A 16,084-nucleotide genomic window follows, 5' to 3' on the forward strand; every position below is an offset into this window, starting at 1 on the left:
AACCCAGAAGGTCTGAGTGAGAACTGTGAAGCACATGTGATTTTATTTTATTTTATTTTTCTTGTGTGTGAACTGCTCCCTAATAACTCGCAGGGACTTCAGGGTAAATCTAGCCAACATGTGAATGCAGCACCTCTCCATGTGAAAAACCTCCTGGAATCAAACTTTACTGAATTTGTTCAGAATTCTGAGAAAACATACATAGGCTAACACTCCATAGTTGAAAGTCTCCTTTGCTAATCTGCAGCGAGGGGCCCATTTTAATAATTAGTGTTTCTAGTGTGTTGTAGGCATTCAAAGTAGCACAAATATATAGTACTCAATGTATATCACTATATATTGTGAAGTGTGCGTGTGTGTATTCAGTGAAATGTATTTCCAGGCAGCATACTTATTTTGAAAGATCAGACTTAAATCCTTGGGGGCCTGGGGTGTGTGGAGGCCCTGGACTTTGAGGGGCTGGGGGCGCATTTTAAAATCTTGTCTCTGGGCCCATTCCAACCTTGCTATGCCCCCAGCGGTCACTACACATGGGTTTCTGCACAACACCTGCACAGAAGAAACTTCCCTGTAGAAAATGTGTCTCTTGTAAATTGACCCTGAAATTTCCATCCATGACTGGGATATCTGAGAGTTAGAGTCAATGATAAAAGAACAGCACACTGCTTGTGACAGGAAGGGGCAAATTACAATGATTTCTTAGTCTGGCAGGGGCTGGTTTTGGCCCTAGCAGAACTTGGCTGTCTGCTCCTGTTGCAAATTCCTCTGTCTAGTGTGGCAAACTAATGTATCCTCCTCCCTCTTGGTGTCAAAGTAAGCACTAGTGTGGTGAATGCACATATACCCCATCATGAGCCAACAATCATCACAAGACAAAGGCTGGCAGGAATCATTCACTGGTTTATAGATCCGCCCCCCCACCCCCGCCACCTTCTTCTCCCCCTATTTTGCTAGTGGCTATTTGGGCAGGTGATCCTCTAGGTCCAGGACAAAGTCATGTTTTTTAAAAAGATGAGATGAGACAGAGAAAATGACACTTGGAATCCTCACATAACTCCTGACTGTTGATCTAAGTCTTTTACAGAGATGGCTCATGTTTTCAGGTTTTGATCAACAACCATGCCTAGATGGTACAGTGTTCCTTTTTACAGGTGCTATTTTCCCTAGATATGCCTCTGAGGCTGGGGGAAATTGTGCAGCAACAATACATTGCCAGCCAGTCCTCTGACACAACCTACCCCACAACTGCCTACTCCTAGATTTACAAGGAATACAAGCCACACCTAATGGCACAGCAGGGAAGTAACTTGCCTAGGGAGCAAAAGGTTGTGGGTTCGAATGGAAACACCTATATAGGACTGCCAACTCTGACTGAAGCGATATGTGGGGCCCCCCCTCCAATATTTCACAATATCAAGCCATTTACATCTCTAAGATAGTTTTCAATAATATCCTGGAGATTCATGCCAACTACATCCATGATGGTATTTGCTGCAAAAAGTGGAGTCATAATCACAGAAATGGTCACTGCATGTCCCTCATGAAACAATCTTTCTTCAAAAGGGCAAACGTGTGTTAAGAAATTGAATTGTACAAACAAACCTTTTAAAAAGGGAGAAAGAGACTTTAGCTCACCAAAAGCTGGGAAGGTCCAAGAACTGTGCATGTGTGTTGCACTCATGCTGCCTATGAACACTGATACCATTCTCCTAGAATTCTCTAGAAGCACTTAAAACCAACTAAGCAATTTTTTTCAAACATCAGACTTGAAGCAACGTGGGGGAAGTGGCAGGGCAGAGGGGACGGGGAAAAAACACATACAGGGCTAAGGAAGGAGCGCAACCCTAAAGAAAGCGCCTGGGGAAAGCAACGTGGGGGGAGTGGGGGTGGGGGGACACAAACAAACACACACACACACACACAGGGCTTAGGAAGGAGAGCAGCCCTCATCCATCCAAAAGTAAATAAGAGTAAAATGAAGAAGGAAGGCGAGAGGGGAAGCAGCGTGGAGGAAGGGGCGGGGGGAACCAACACACACACACACACACACACACAACACACACAGGGCTTAGGAAGGAGCGCAGTCCATCCATCCAAAAGTAAATAAGAGTAAAATGAAGAAGGAAGGCGAGAGGGGAAGCAGCGTGGAGGAAGGGGCGGGGGGAACCAACACACACACACACACACACACAACACACACAGGGCTTAGGAAGGAGCGCAGTCCATCCATCCAAAGGTAAATAAGAGTAAAATGAAGAAGGAAGGCGAGAGGGGAAGCAGCGTGGAGGAAGGGGCGGGGGGAACCAACACACACACACACACACAAAACACACACAGGGCTTAGGAAGGAGCGCAGTCCATCCATCCAAAAGTAAATAAGAGTAAAATGAAGAAGGAAGGTGAGAGGGGAAGCAGCGTGGAGGAAGGGGCGGGGGGAACCAACACACACACACACACACACACACAGGGCTTAGGAAGGAGCGCAGTCCATCCATCCAAAAGTAAATAAGAGTAAAATGAAGAAGGAAGGTGAGAGGGGAAGCAGTGTGGAGGAAGGGGCGGGGGGAACCAACACACACACACACACACACAACACACACAGGGCTTAGGAAGGAGCGCAGTCCATCCATCCAAAAGTAAATAAGAGTAAAATGAAGAAGGAAGGCGAGAGGGGAAGCAGCGTGGAGGAAGGGGCGGGGGGAACCAACACACACACACACACACACACACAGGGCTTAGGAAGGAGCGCAGTCCATCCATCCAAAAGTAAATAAGAGTAAAATGAAGAAGGAAGGCGAGAGGGGAAGCAGCGTGGAGGAAGGGGCGGGGGGAACCAACACACACACACACACACACACAGGGCTTAGGAAGGAGCGCAGTCCATCCATCCAAAAGTAAATAAGAGTAAAATGAAGAAGGAAGGTGAGAGGGGAAGCAGCGTGGAGGAAGGGGCGGGGGGAACCAACACACACACACACACACACACACAGGGCTTAGGAAGGAGCGCAGTCCATCCATCCAAAAGTAAATAAGAGTAAAATGAAGAAGGAAGGTGAGAGGGGAAGCAGTGTGGAGGAAGGGGCGGGGGGAACCAACACACACACACACACACACAACACACACAGGGCTTAGGAAGGAGCGCAGTCCATCCATCCAAAAGTAAATAAGAGTAAAATGAAGAAGGAAGGCGAGAGGGGAAGCAGCGTGGAGGAAGGGGCGGGGGGAACCAACACACACACACACACACACACACAGGGCTTAGGAAGGAGCGCAGTCCATCCATCCAAAAGTAAATAAGAGTAAAATGAAGAAGGAAGGCGAGAGGGGAAGCAGCGTGGAGGAAGGGGCGGGGGGAACCAACACACACACACACACACACACAGGGCTTAGGAAGGAGCGCAGTCCATCCATCCAAAAGTAAATAAGAGTAAAATGAAGAAGGAAGGTGAGAGGGGAAGCAGTGTGGAGGAAGGGGCGGGGGGAACCAACACACACACACACACACACAACACACACAGGGCTTAGGAAGGAGCGCAGTCCATCCATCCAAAAGTAAATAAGAGTAAAATGAAGAAGGAAGGCGAGAGGGGAAGCAGCGTGGAGGAAGGGGCGGGGGGAACCAACACACACACACACACACACAACACACACAGGGCTTAGGAAGGAGCGCAGTCCATCCATCCAAAGGTAAATAAGAGTAAAATGAAGAAGGAAGGCGAGAGGGGAAGCAGCATGGAGGAAGGGGCGGGGGGAACCAACACACACACACACACACACAAAACACACACAGGGCTTAGGAAGGAGCGCAGTCCATCCATCCAAAGGTAAATAAGAGTAAAGTGAAGAAGGAAGGCGAGAGGGGAAGCAGCGTGGAGGAAGGGGCGGGGGGAACCAACACACACACACACACACACACACACACACACAAGGCTTAGGAAGGAGCGCAGTCCATCCATCCAAAAGTAAATAAGAGTAAAATGAAGAAGGAAGGCGAGAGGGGAAGCAGCGTGGAGGAAGGGGCGGGGGGAACCAACACACACACTTCTCTTCCGTATTGCCCCCTCTCCCCAGGCTCGAAAGCCGGGTCCCAAGGCAAGCACGCCTTCTCGAAAGCACACACGCCCCCCCCCCCGCCAGAAGGGAAGCATCAGAAAACAAGCAGCGATGATTGCATTTAAGCAGCAGCCCAGCAGTGCATCAAGGAAACGGAGAGAGAAGCTCCACAGACGGAGCAGCCTGGAAGCAGAAGTGATTCTGTACACTAGAGACCCGGCGGCGCTGGCAACTTGTTGTTGCAACAAGCCACTAGAGGGCCTCTTAAGGGACTCTTCTTAAATTCTGGCTGGCGCGGCGCCTGCTGCTGATCAGCCCGAGAGCGACACTGCAGCCAGCGAGCTGAGAGCAGCCAGTGAGCAAAAGGCGCCCGTTGTGCTGCGGCGCCCGCCGGCAGGCCAGCCAGGAAAGAAGTGGGGGGGACGCGGGTGCGGAAGGGACCGCTCGTGGGAGGGGGCGCCGACGTGCTCCCTTCCCGGCGAAATTTGTATTAAAAATTAAAAAAAAAATTCGGGGATCGGTGGGGGTCATGGCGGCGCCCCCCACGTGACCAACGAAGATGGCGCCTGGGGCACGTGCCCCCCCTGCCCCCCCCATCGTTACACCTATGGATCCAACAAAAGAATTTTTATGCATTCTAATATTTCTGCCTGTCACCTAGTTATCGTTATCCTTTCCATACATTCCCTAGTTACTCTTGCAACCTTAGTAACGTTGATTGGTTTAGATCCTGCTGCTGTCATAATAATGGAGTTCTGACATCTTCTGACACAATGTCTAGAGTAACACCATAATTCTTCAAAGAAACCCCAATTTCAGCAGCAAGTCACCACAAAATTCCAAATGCCTATGAAATGGGCAAGATTAGACCATTTGGACAGCATTACCCCCAAAACATCATCTCAATGCTGACCTTTAACGTTGTTCCTTGCTAACAAAATGTACTATTTTATTAACCCTGTGAAAAGGTTTTTTCATACCTGTCATAGCTTTCATAAGGGTGTGGATGCACGTTGTTTTTCCTGCCCCACTAGGACCTAGAGCCATCATGCCATGCCTCACTCTCTGTGTTTCAAACAGCTGAATAACTTTCAGTGTCCATGGTGGGTGATTAATCAAGCCAGCGTCTTCAACCTGTCATGAGCATCAACAACAACGCTATTTATCATTTCATCCACACAGCTTGTTGACAAGTTCTCACACACAAACACAATACCCTAATACTTTTATCCATTCCTTCATAGGTCCAGGATGGTGACTTAGCCAACCACTTCTAATCACGGTAAATGGGAAATCAGTAATGGCTATACAAAAGAAGCAAAAGATGAGGGGGGAAATGGTTCACAGGTGCAAAAGGAAAAAAATAATATTTAAAAATCCAATTTGCATGTGTTTCAGACTTCACCCTTCTCAGAAATGTTTTTAAATAAATAAAACAAATATTTACATTTGGCTTTTGCAGGGGGGAGGGGGATTAATACCTGTTTTTTGTGAAGAAAATACCTGGTAAGCGTCTTTCACAAAGTACCTGGCAAGCTTCCTTCACAATAACAGGATGACTGCTTCCATGGTTTGTCTGCCTGACAGTGCATAAAGGGAACTTCATTCCAGTTTGTCTTCTGGAAGTCCAGTCAAGCTGGCAAGAGAGGGATCAGTGCCAAGGGTGCTACTGCCCCAAACTTTGTAAGAATGGCAAAGAGCACAGGGCTTTGTAAGGATGGCAAAGAGCAGGTGAGGAGCAGTGGGGTCCCCTCAATTTCTCTCCTAAATGGAGGGCGGGGGGTGGGTGGCGGCGTTGTTTATGAAGTCTTGAATATGGGCCACTACAGGATTTCTTACACCATTGACAATGACACATGAGAGGTCTTCTGGTCTCTGATGATGATCTGCTTTAACCCAGGCTGTATTACACTTTTGAAATAATCATGTACTACTTTACACTTTAGTTAGAATGCACTCTTTTGTGCACAAAGGTGTGTGCACATCAAGTAGAGGTACTCCCCAACTTACAAACACTGGACTTACAAATTACCCATATTTACAAACAAAGCACCGTACCACATTAAATTAATGCAGTCCCCGACTTACAAATGCTAGTCTGCACATACAAGTGAGCCAGCTCTCACAGGAATTATATGAGTTACAAGTTAGGAACATCCAACTGTGGTTTTTAACTGTTTTAAGGTTTTCATTTTTAATCTGTTTTATGTTGTTGTAAACTGTCCAGAGACAGACGTTGGGGGCGGTCTACAAATTTAAAAAATCAACCAAACAAACAAACTTACAAATGAACTTTTGAAACACAACCCATTTGTAAGTTGGGATTCCCTGAACTCAAATATGCAATCTTCCAGTTCAAATTTGTAAGAGTCTAAACAAGACTATACAACATGAATATGCATGTAGACTATTTTTATTCTGGAAATTTACCCATAATATAGGCAATGGACACCAACTAAAATTTTACTGGATTTTTAATGTTTTATAAAGGAGTATTTTTAAGACATACAATTGTACTATGGTTACTGGTTTTAACAGTTCTACTATTGTAAGTCACTGAATACTTCTTAGTAGAAAGAAGACACTTGCATACATCTAGTTTCATCATTTAAAATATATTAGAGTACTTCAGAGTCATTTTAAGCTCCAGTTCAGTGAATAATTACTGTCAGAGACCCACTGTGGTGACTGCCACTTAATTATGTGCTTCATGCCCTGATATAAAACAGGACATTTTGGCACCTGATTGTCCCAGTTACCCAAGAGAAACAGAAAATGCTACAAACAAGCAATTCAAATGCATGTCGCTTTTTCTATGTTCTAGCATAAAAAACTGTGGATTTTGGAGTTCACAAGGGATGCGGATTTTTGCCTAAATATAGCCTGCCTGGTACCAAAATGAAGAATCCCCTTTACTCTCTTGTATCGTAATACTTTTTTTTACAGAGCACCCATATATTGGTTTCACATAGCGCATCTGTAGTTGAAGCAGTTTTTCAAGGAATTTATTAATTTTAAAAGGGGCTTTTTGTCATGCTGAGCAAATAGTATATACATGTTTTATTAGCATTACCTGTTTGCTAATGGCAGCTTCTAACTCTGGGTAGCGTGCCTTGTCGAGCTGTATGCTTGGGAAAAGGTCTTCGATCAGACTCAAGAATAAGGGCTCATCCTCATCAATCTAACAAAAAAACACAATTGAAAAGTTACATTTTTCTTCAATTACTGCTTATTTAGATTAAGATTGCTAACCATGGTATGCTGCTGAATTTTACACCATTTCACACTATGGAGAAGAGGCTCAACTCACCAATATATACACATTTCCACTGCAATGCTGGCAAATATAACGTACAATTTCCAGTTGTAGCAACCTGGAGAGGAAAGAGGGGGATACTGATAGGAAAGAGAAAGAACAGCGCAAGGAAAACTGAAATAGAATAAATCGAATAAATAAATCGAATAAATAAATAATAATAAATAGAGCCAAGGCAAATATAGTAAGGAAAATATAGAAATTACATGAAAGAGATAGAATTTGGAAACATGGAATGAAATTATATCTGAAAGCGTGTGACACAGGAACTACATATGTGATGATTGGGAGAATGTGTTTTTTCCCCTTTACGTTCAAAGTGCATGGCAAAAACGATCAGTCTGGCTTTACCAATTTTCATTGTTTTCAGTGTAAACACCAATATAGGCCGGGGATAGGCCTATCATAGATGGGCACTAAATTTCAGGGACCATTGGGTTAACAGATGTAGCAAAAGAGAAGGCAAATTATTACAGACCAAGTGGTTTACAGAGAAGTGATTCTAAAGAAGCCAGAAAAAGATAAAGCAATATCTCCAGAACAGAATTTCAGTTGATCAATTGACATTAGATTTAACAGATAATAGAGTTTATCAATGAAGATCATTCACACTTGTCTTAATCAGAGAATACATACCGGTAGTAATCTGCCAGAATTACTTTAGAAGCAAACTGAAGACAACCACCTAAAGAAACTTAGGGCATATTCTAACCTCTTTCTCCATCCACCATTACAACATGCCATAAGACTGAATTTGCATAAAGCATGTACATTTCAGGCTTACCAGCTTAGAAAGATTCATGTCTCTCAAGACACGCATTACAGTGGTGGATTCTGTGTCATCAGGGTTTGATCTTTTGGCTGCTCCCAATGTCCGCAATACAGACAAGATATTCCTTAAACCGAAGTCATAATGCACCTAGGAATAAATCAAAGGGGTTTTGATAATGCAGCCGCAGACTTCTCAAGAGACAGTATTTTTAGGGAAGCCGGGGACAACTGTGGAGAAGATGGGAGAGGAAAGCATGAGCAGCTTCCTCTAATTCAACTTTGGCTCCACCACTCAATTTAAAGGGGTGGGGGGAGATAGCTCACTTCCCCAAAAGAAAAACCCACATTCCTTTGCATTATTTATGTTTTATCATGTTACCTTTGAGCGTTTTTCAGCATAGTGGGGGGGATTAGAATATTGATACATATTTTTTAAATAAAGAATGTAAACAACTAAAAACCACTTATCTGGAAGAAAAACATGTTTATTCCTTTATTTCTTAAAAAAAAATTCATAGGAATATATCACCAGAGCTCTTAAAAAAAATTAAGTAAAGGTTTCACTTTCTCTGGGGGCTGGCGGGGGGTCCTTTAAAAAAAAGTCTTTTCTTTCTTGTAGGGTAAAAGTTCTGGAAATAAAAATCCAGAAGCACTATGCATTCAGGCATGATGAGTGCCACTCTGTAAAATGTTATGATACTTCAGAACACCAAAATAAGCTAAGAAGTTTGAAAGGCAAGAATTCCATATCATACTGGCTCTCAACAGATGTAGACGCAGACTTATGGTGAAGGTATTGCATGTTAAGATCATTTCTAGGCATTTTAAGTAACTGTTTTTACTGACTGGTTATCTTGTATCTAATCATAATGTGTCCAGATTTATCTATAGACTAAACCAAGTCTGTAGATAAAGGCTTAACTTAACTCAGCAGTAGCTCCCGGTGAGGGCAGAACAGAGTGGGGTGGCAAGATATACCTTTAAAAGTAGTTACGATACTGCTGGCACCTGGAAATGCAGGGAAGCAGCAGCGCCCTGCCCAGCATACCACACGGTGGCCATCTCTTCGCCTATGGTACTCATCTGGCCACTCCGCATGTGGGGCTTCCAGGTGCCGGTGGTATCACTGGTAAAGACTTTTAAAGGTATCTCTCGCCGCCCTCACCGGCTGCCACTGACTATCAATTTAATTTAGTTTGCTTATGGAGGTCTCAAGAATCAATTGTAAAACCTGAAGCTGTGTTCCTCCTCGCATATCAAGATAATTCAAAGATACATTGAATTTTGTGGACTTTAAACAGCACAACTAACATAAAAACAGGTTCTTCTGCAGTGCTGATGACTACATTTAAGAAAGCTAGCAGTTCTTCGGTTTATTGGTCGAACAAAACCTTTCATACGCTACAACTGAACCACACCTACCTGCTTTGATAATTGTTCTTCACAGAGCTTATAGAGGGTAAAGAACTTCCTTGCCAGCACAATATTATCAATGAACCCACAGCTAGCCAGTTTGACACGGATGATAATCTGTCGATCTGGAACCATCATGGCCACTGAGCGGAAGTTGATCTTCAGGTTTTCAGGCAGTTCTTGACGGCCAGCGTATCCAGGATTCTGAATTAACAGATAGGTTATCAGTCTTAACTTTTCATATGACAACAGGCACATTGTATTGTAATTTCTAGAGACCTCTTTTACAACAAGGTTCATTTTACATGCATAATTAGCATGTGCCAGTAACATCCTATCCAAATCTCTGTCAGGAAATAACCCTAAACCTCCCCTTTTCACTGGGCGAGTTTGGATGATACAGTTCTGCGTAATGTGAGCAAACACATCCAATTCCATCCCACCTCCAGGTTCACTGTTCTGCCCCCTCAAAATCACATGGGGTAGATGATTCATTCAAATTGACCCCTTATGAAATTATGAGGCTGCATAATGGGATGCAGGAAAGAAACAAGACATTTGTCCCAAACCACTCAGTCGGAATATTATTTGACTAACCATCTATATTGTATAAGATTAATCTTCCTTTACAGCATTTAATACCCTTTGCTCAGTTTGTCAACACAAAGGGGCAAACAAGCAATACTTTACTCTTTGTATCAAACCTAACTTTCCAAACGGACAGCTTTATTTCACAAGCATGGGCACATTAACTTGAATAACCCAATATATCATGCACAGAAGAGATGGCATCCATACAGAACTCAAAAAGCACATACTCTGCAGTTGAGTTCATTATTTTTACTAATACACAATGCATGATCTAGAAAGAAAGAAGCATTACACATAATTCCCAAAATTTTACTCCACAAACTACTGAATGATGTCTGTTGACAACCAATGCTTAATTTGAACCAATTAGAATAGTATAGATTACGCTCTGGGTCCTAGATGGTGTGCCAACAATTCTTGCTTGCCCTGAAACCCAAACAACAAATCTTCAGAACATTTTGATTTCTGTGCCTGCAGCCGGGGCATAGCTACAATTGAACAAGGGGAAAGAAATGTCCCTGGGCCCCTGAAGGTGTGGCATGATGGCTGGGTGGCAGTTTTCTCATTGCTTTCCCCCTCATGCCTGAAGAAGATGGAGAGACATGGGCTCATCTTTCTGTGCCAAGGCCCACTCCAACCTTGCTCCACCCCTGACCTGCAGTCTAGTTGTAAAGGGCAGTACAGCTGAACAATAATTCTCTCTGAACATCAAATCAGACAGCCCGCATCCATTCAGAGGAAACTGCATGGTCGCTAAGCAAGCCTGAACTCTGGTGCATGCTTCACAAATTAAAACTTAAGGGACTGCAAGAACTGCCATTTCTCCAAATGGATATTCACCACTTCCTCAGAGTGCTTACCATAGTCAAAAAGAGTCCAAATTCAGGGTTCATTTCCACATTATCCCCATCTGTGAAAATGAAATTCTTCTTGCGCTCCTTCTTACATGTCAGAACAATTGCAATTTGCTGTGCAGCAACAGATAACACTGGTAAATCAATGCGGTTAAACTCATCAAAGCAGCCCCAGGATCCAGACTGAGCAAGACCTTAAACATGAATCAAAGACATGGCTGAGGTTAAAGTTGTAACATTGTGCTCACTTTATATGACTAGATGTCAATGACACCCCACATCACAGGACTTACAAGAATTACCAAAACCCCCCACAAAAAAACAGTTAACTGAAGCAAATTAATGAATGCAGGCTCAAACAGGAGCTCAACGTCAGATGCTTAAGGTACACTTCTAATCAAATGGACTTTTAGAGTTAAGGGTGATTATGTAGGTTGAGAGGCAAAACTGAGAGATTGTTGGTCCTTTCACATTGGTAGACTGCTGGATTCGATGGCCTTTGGTTCCCTTCAGCTCTGCGATAGCCTCTACACTTTTTTCAGTTACTGGACTTTTAATCAGCATTACTGCCTAACTCTGTTATACAATAAGATTAACAGCCATCTGCATCCAGAATGGAATCAGTCATCAAAAGGCACTGGAGACATTTCAGAAGAGCAGCAGCCTATCATCCACATCCGTAAAGGCACACATTTGCTGATATTCGTGTTACTGAAATTTAGTTTTAAAGTATATAACGTTTCGTGAGATGAAGTGGCATCATATAGAATTTACATATGGGGGGAAAGTCTAATCAGTTTCTGGCTTTGAAATGCTTAGTTCATGCCTAGTTATACAGTACTTTTGAATAACTAATGTTCACACCAAAAAGCAAAAGTCACACACACACACACAGACACACACACACTTCTATTGCATTAAAAAGGTTACTGTTTCCAAAGCAAAACCCATCCTGACCTTTAAAGATTCTCCCCAGTCCTCTAAAATCCATCTGGTCAGAACAATTAAAGACCACAACGTATTTTCCAAGGCACCTTCCCATGTCTTTGGTTGTTTCCGTTTTGCCAGTTCCTGCAGGCCCGGCAGGTGCTCCCCCCATGCTCATTCCTAAGGCTTGAGCCAAAGTAATGTAACACCTAAAAGGAAAGGGACTCCATAAGCAACGTGCAATTACTGTGCCCAGCTGGCAACCTCAAAAGCCAATCTATGTGAAATGCAAAGCAAGCCTAGTAATATTTAGGTGGCGGGGGTGGGGGCAACAATTCTAGGTATGGTAGTTAGAAAGTATAGAAACCAATGGAAAAGGAGGAGGGGAGAGCGATACGGTAGCAGCTGTTCCTGAGCTTTTCAGCAATATTTATTCCATTCAGACTCAAGGTGTATGGTGTCAAGTGCCAGTCAGCCACGGTACCAGTCATGGGAATAGACAGTTACTTCACATAGTAATGGGTTGGTTCAGACATCATGTGGAACCTCAGTTAGAGCCAGATCCTGTGTGACATTCCTGAGCCTCAGGAATCCATGCTCCCCTGCTCCCATTCCCATACATAACAAGTTGTATGTTGGGATAGCACAACCAGTCTTGGCTTATTTTAATCTAGATAGGAAGTAGACACTCACACAGGGATTGGAAGGGGAAGCACGTGTTCCAGAGCCTCAGAAATGCCACACAGAACCCGACTTTAACTGAGGTTCCACAGGACGTCTGAACCAGCCCAATGAGGTATTTCAGCAGCTGAAATTGAATTGTATACTTCACTACTTTCCAAGCAGTAGGAAACCTGTAGTGATTGGTAGATGACCTAAATCCATTCTAGTTTTAATCTAGAGTTATCCAGATTAGGTTCCTGGGTATCTGTAACATTTATCCAGGGACTGGGCCACTAGACCCATCGCACAGCACTGTCATCATCAGGGCATGCCCCAGCACAGCGAGCTCAATCCCCGATGCGAAGTTGAATGAAGTGGAAGACAGCAGGAAAGGCTTCACAGAATGCCACAGCATAGACTAAGGGCATCATTTATTGGTTGGTTGGTTTTATTTTATTTATTCAGTTTATATACCCCCCCCCCCTCCTAAAGTGGCTCAGAGCAGTTTACATTAAAATCAACAACACATAACATAAAAATTAAAAGCAAAAAACATTTAAACCAGAATAAAATTAAAACTAGATATCATTAAAAGCCAGGCTAAAAAGATGGGTCTTTAAGGCTCCCCTGAAGGCCTCCAAGGAAGATAATCCTCTCATATCCATGGGGAGCATGTTCCACAACCCGGGGTGACAACGGAGAAGGCCCAATGCCAGGTCGCCATCAGATGAACTGGTGGCACCCGAAGCCGGACCCCTCCTGATGATCTTAATGAGCAGTGGGGATCTTGTAGAGAAAGGCACTCTCTCAGGTAACCCAGATTGAAGCCATTCAGGGCTTTAAAGATAATAACCAGCACTTTCTACTTTGCCCAGAAACATATTGGCAGCCAGTGCAACTTTTAAGAACAGGAATAATGTGGTTTCTCTCCAGGATACCCCAGAGACCAATCTGGCTGCCGCATTTTGAACTAACTGAAGTTTCCGAACTACATACAAAAGACAGCTCTACATAGAGCATTGAAGTAGTTATTGATAAAGTACTTATTGATAAGCTATAGTTAAAGTAGTAGTTATTGATAAAGCCAGACCCTAAATGGTCTGAGGTTCAGTCTGAAATGGATCTCGGAAGGGTGGGCACATAAAATGTCATGTCCAAACCCCCTCCTTTCGGTTTTGGAGTTTGTTGAATTTCTAGAAACCATGCCAAGGACACCAACCACACAATACCAGAGTGTTTAATGGAGTTTATTTATCTTTAGATTAAAGTGCATGCAGCTGAAGTTCACAAATCTGACACAAATTATAGAGGAACCCTTTTTCTATCATCATTTCCACACTTGCAAACCCTGAAGTTAATACTCCACTGAATAAAACCGAATGAGACTCTCTCAAACAATATGCTGGAAAATGCTATTGGCATGCAGAGTTCATAACACTTTCAAGCAATTTGAATGACCTAAGTGCCTCTCACCTGTCTGTGAGAGGAGTGATGACAAGCCTGTCTGTACAGCCCAAAAATTCATTCTGATATGTGAAGGGCACATCTGTGATATTAATCATCATCTTGTCTGCATCTTCATTGAAATAAAATCTGCATTGCTTCAGCCACTCAAAATCTGTAGGACTCTTGATATGCATACGACACTAGGGACAAGAGACGATGCTGTCATAGATCAAGTGCTATATAACAACTAGCTAGATCACTAATGGACTTACATTCAGTTATCCAGTTGGAAACAGCTACTGTGCATGCAGTCAAATCTGGATACTTTTTCTTTTTTTTTAAAGTATGCCTTATCTTTCTTCAGCAAACTCAAGGCAGAGTTTGCTGAAAGAAAAACAAAAAATTTAAAATGACATTTACAAAACCTAAACAGAAGGTGCAAAATAGATCAGATAACAGATTACATAGAGTTCCTAACCAATTGTGGAAATGCCAACAGAAATAAGTGGGATTTAGTTAGCACGGAAACACCTTTAAAGAGGGAGCCAGCTGGATCTCTTGAGGGCCACAGCGTGGAGGCAGCCACTGAAAAGCCCTCTCCTATGCGGTCACCCAACAAACCTCCGAAGAGAAAGGCACCCACAAAAGGGCCTCACCTTTGGAGGTGCATTGAGTGGATACTTACATTTATTGTAAAAGTACTGTGGAAAGACAATACAATACAAAACATACAAAAAGAAAAGCTTTAAATAATTTTTGAGATACATTTTAATTGTACAGAGCAACATACTAGCTTTAGCCCAACAAAATCTACCGTGTTAAATTTTTAAAATGCAAAATGTTGAGAGCAAATCTTCTGCTGTCTTGAATTCTGCAAAGGTTATTGTGAATGACTACTAAATCCAGATCAGGTGGCCATGAAAAGCAAAGCGGGGGGGGGGACTGGAATAATAAGAAAAAGATCTGGATAAGCAGATAAAGAAATGCCTTGGAGCCAAAGTCTATGTGCAAGACAATGTAACAGCAAGATGTAATGTTTTCAGTCAGAGATCGTCCACAGGCCCCTGAAGCAATTTTATCTGGTCTTCAAAAGCCAAAAGAAAGATTTTGCAAGAATTATTTAAACCTTTTATTAAAAGAGGGATGAGAATGCTATGCATTTACAGTCCCCAAGTCACTGATTGGAAGGAAAATAAAGCATCCCTGGGGAACGCAAAAGTTTACCTTCTTTGTTTTATGTATTTAGATGGAATCTGAAGGGAGGAGAATTCTCTAAATTCTCCTAATCCAGCATCTGAATCCTTTGCTCAGTTATTCAGTTATAAATCCCAGCAAGTCAAATTTTAATCACGTCTAAAATCATTCTAATTTGCAGAGTAGTAAAGTGGGTGGAAAGTGTCAACCAGATCAGATATGTTGACAATTCAGGTGACCAGAAGCAGCAGAGGCCAGATCTCCCATACCTGAAATCCTTCTTTTATTTAAGCAAGCGGAGCTTCCCCCTCATTCTTTTGGCCAAATGGCTCCTACCCAAATTCCCCCATCCATGCAACTATTAAAGGTGCAGCGGCCCCTGTCGTCCTTTACTGGTGGTCACTCTGTAGGCAATGGAAGTGGGGAAAGGCAAAGTAGAGGGGCTCCATGTGTGTTCAAGAAGCCCTGAAATTTTTTTCTGCCAAGCAAAAAAGCTGTTCAGAAAATTACTTATGAACAGGAGTGGCGCTATAATTGAGTGAAAGGGTCCAAAGAACTCAGGCCCGCAGCTCCTGAGGGCCCCCCAGCTCCACCCCTCCCCATTTTCTTCATTATCTCCCTCACTCTGAGGGGCCGCCAGGAGAGGGGTGAACACAGGCCCCCTCTCTCCTAGCTATGCCCCTGCTTATGAATGTAACTAGATGTGGATGTAATAGTACTACTGAGCCTTGGAGAGAAGAGACTCAGCACCTTTATATGAAGACAATAATCCTCAGGCAAGTTGGAGCAAACACATAGCAGTGATGAAAACATTATCATGCCTGGTCAACCAAGACAACTTAGTGGAGGTTTTTGG

The 16,084-nt window shown here is 43.2% G+C and overlaps 1 protein-coding gene across 7 annotated transcripts in view; it reads right to left on the bottom strand.

The window, feature by feature from the left end:
* The window catches only part of LOC128322773 (dynein axonemal heavy chain 5-like), a 240,360-nt gene that overhangs the window by 116,522 nt on the left and 107,754 nt on the right, over nucleotides 1–16,084 (bottom strand). For all 7 annotated transcript variants that reach the window (XM_053244679.1, XM_053244680.1, XM_053244682.1 and 4 more), the window contains 7 exons: nucleotides 14,062–14,234; nucleotides 11,956–12,134; nucleotides 11,005–11,192; nucleotides 9,563–9,757; nucleotides 8,154–8,288; nucleotides 7,127–7,234; nucleotides 5,034–5,187 (listed from right to left, as the gene is read on the bottom strand). In XM_053244679.1, the coding sequence (XP_053100654.1) occupies nucleotides 5,034–5,187; nucleotides 7,127–7,234; nucleotides 8,154–8,288; nucleotides 9,563–9,757; nucleotides 11,005–11,192; nucleotides 11,956–12,134; nucleotides 14,062–14,234 (1,132 nt within the window). The remainder of the gene's footprint in view (nucleotides 1–5,033; nucleotides 5,188–7,126; nucleotides 7,235–8,153; nucleotides 8,289–9,562; nucleotides 9,758–11,004; nucleotides 11,193–11,955; nucleotides 12,135–14,061; nucleotides 14,235–16,084) is intronic.

The sequence above is a fragment of the Hemicordylus capensis genome, chromosome 4, assembly GCF_027244095.1.
Source record: "Hemicordylus capensis ecotype Gifberg chromosome 4, rHemCap1.1.pri, whole genome shotgun sequence".
NCBI classification, from domain to species: domain Eukaryota; kingdom Metazoa; phylum Chordata; class Lepidosauria; order Squamata; family Cordylidae; genus Hemicordylus; species Hemicordylus capensis.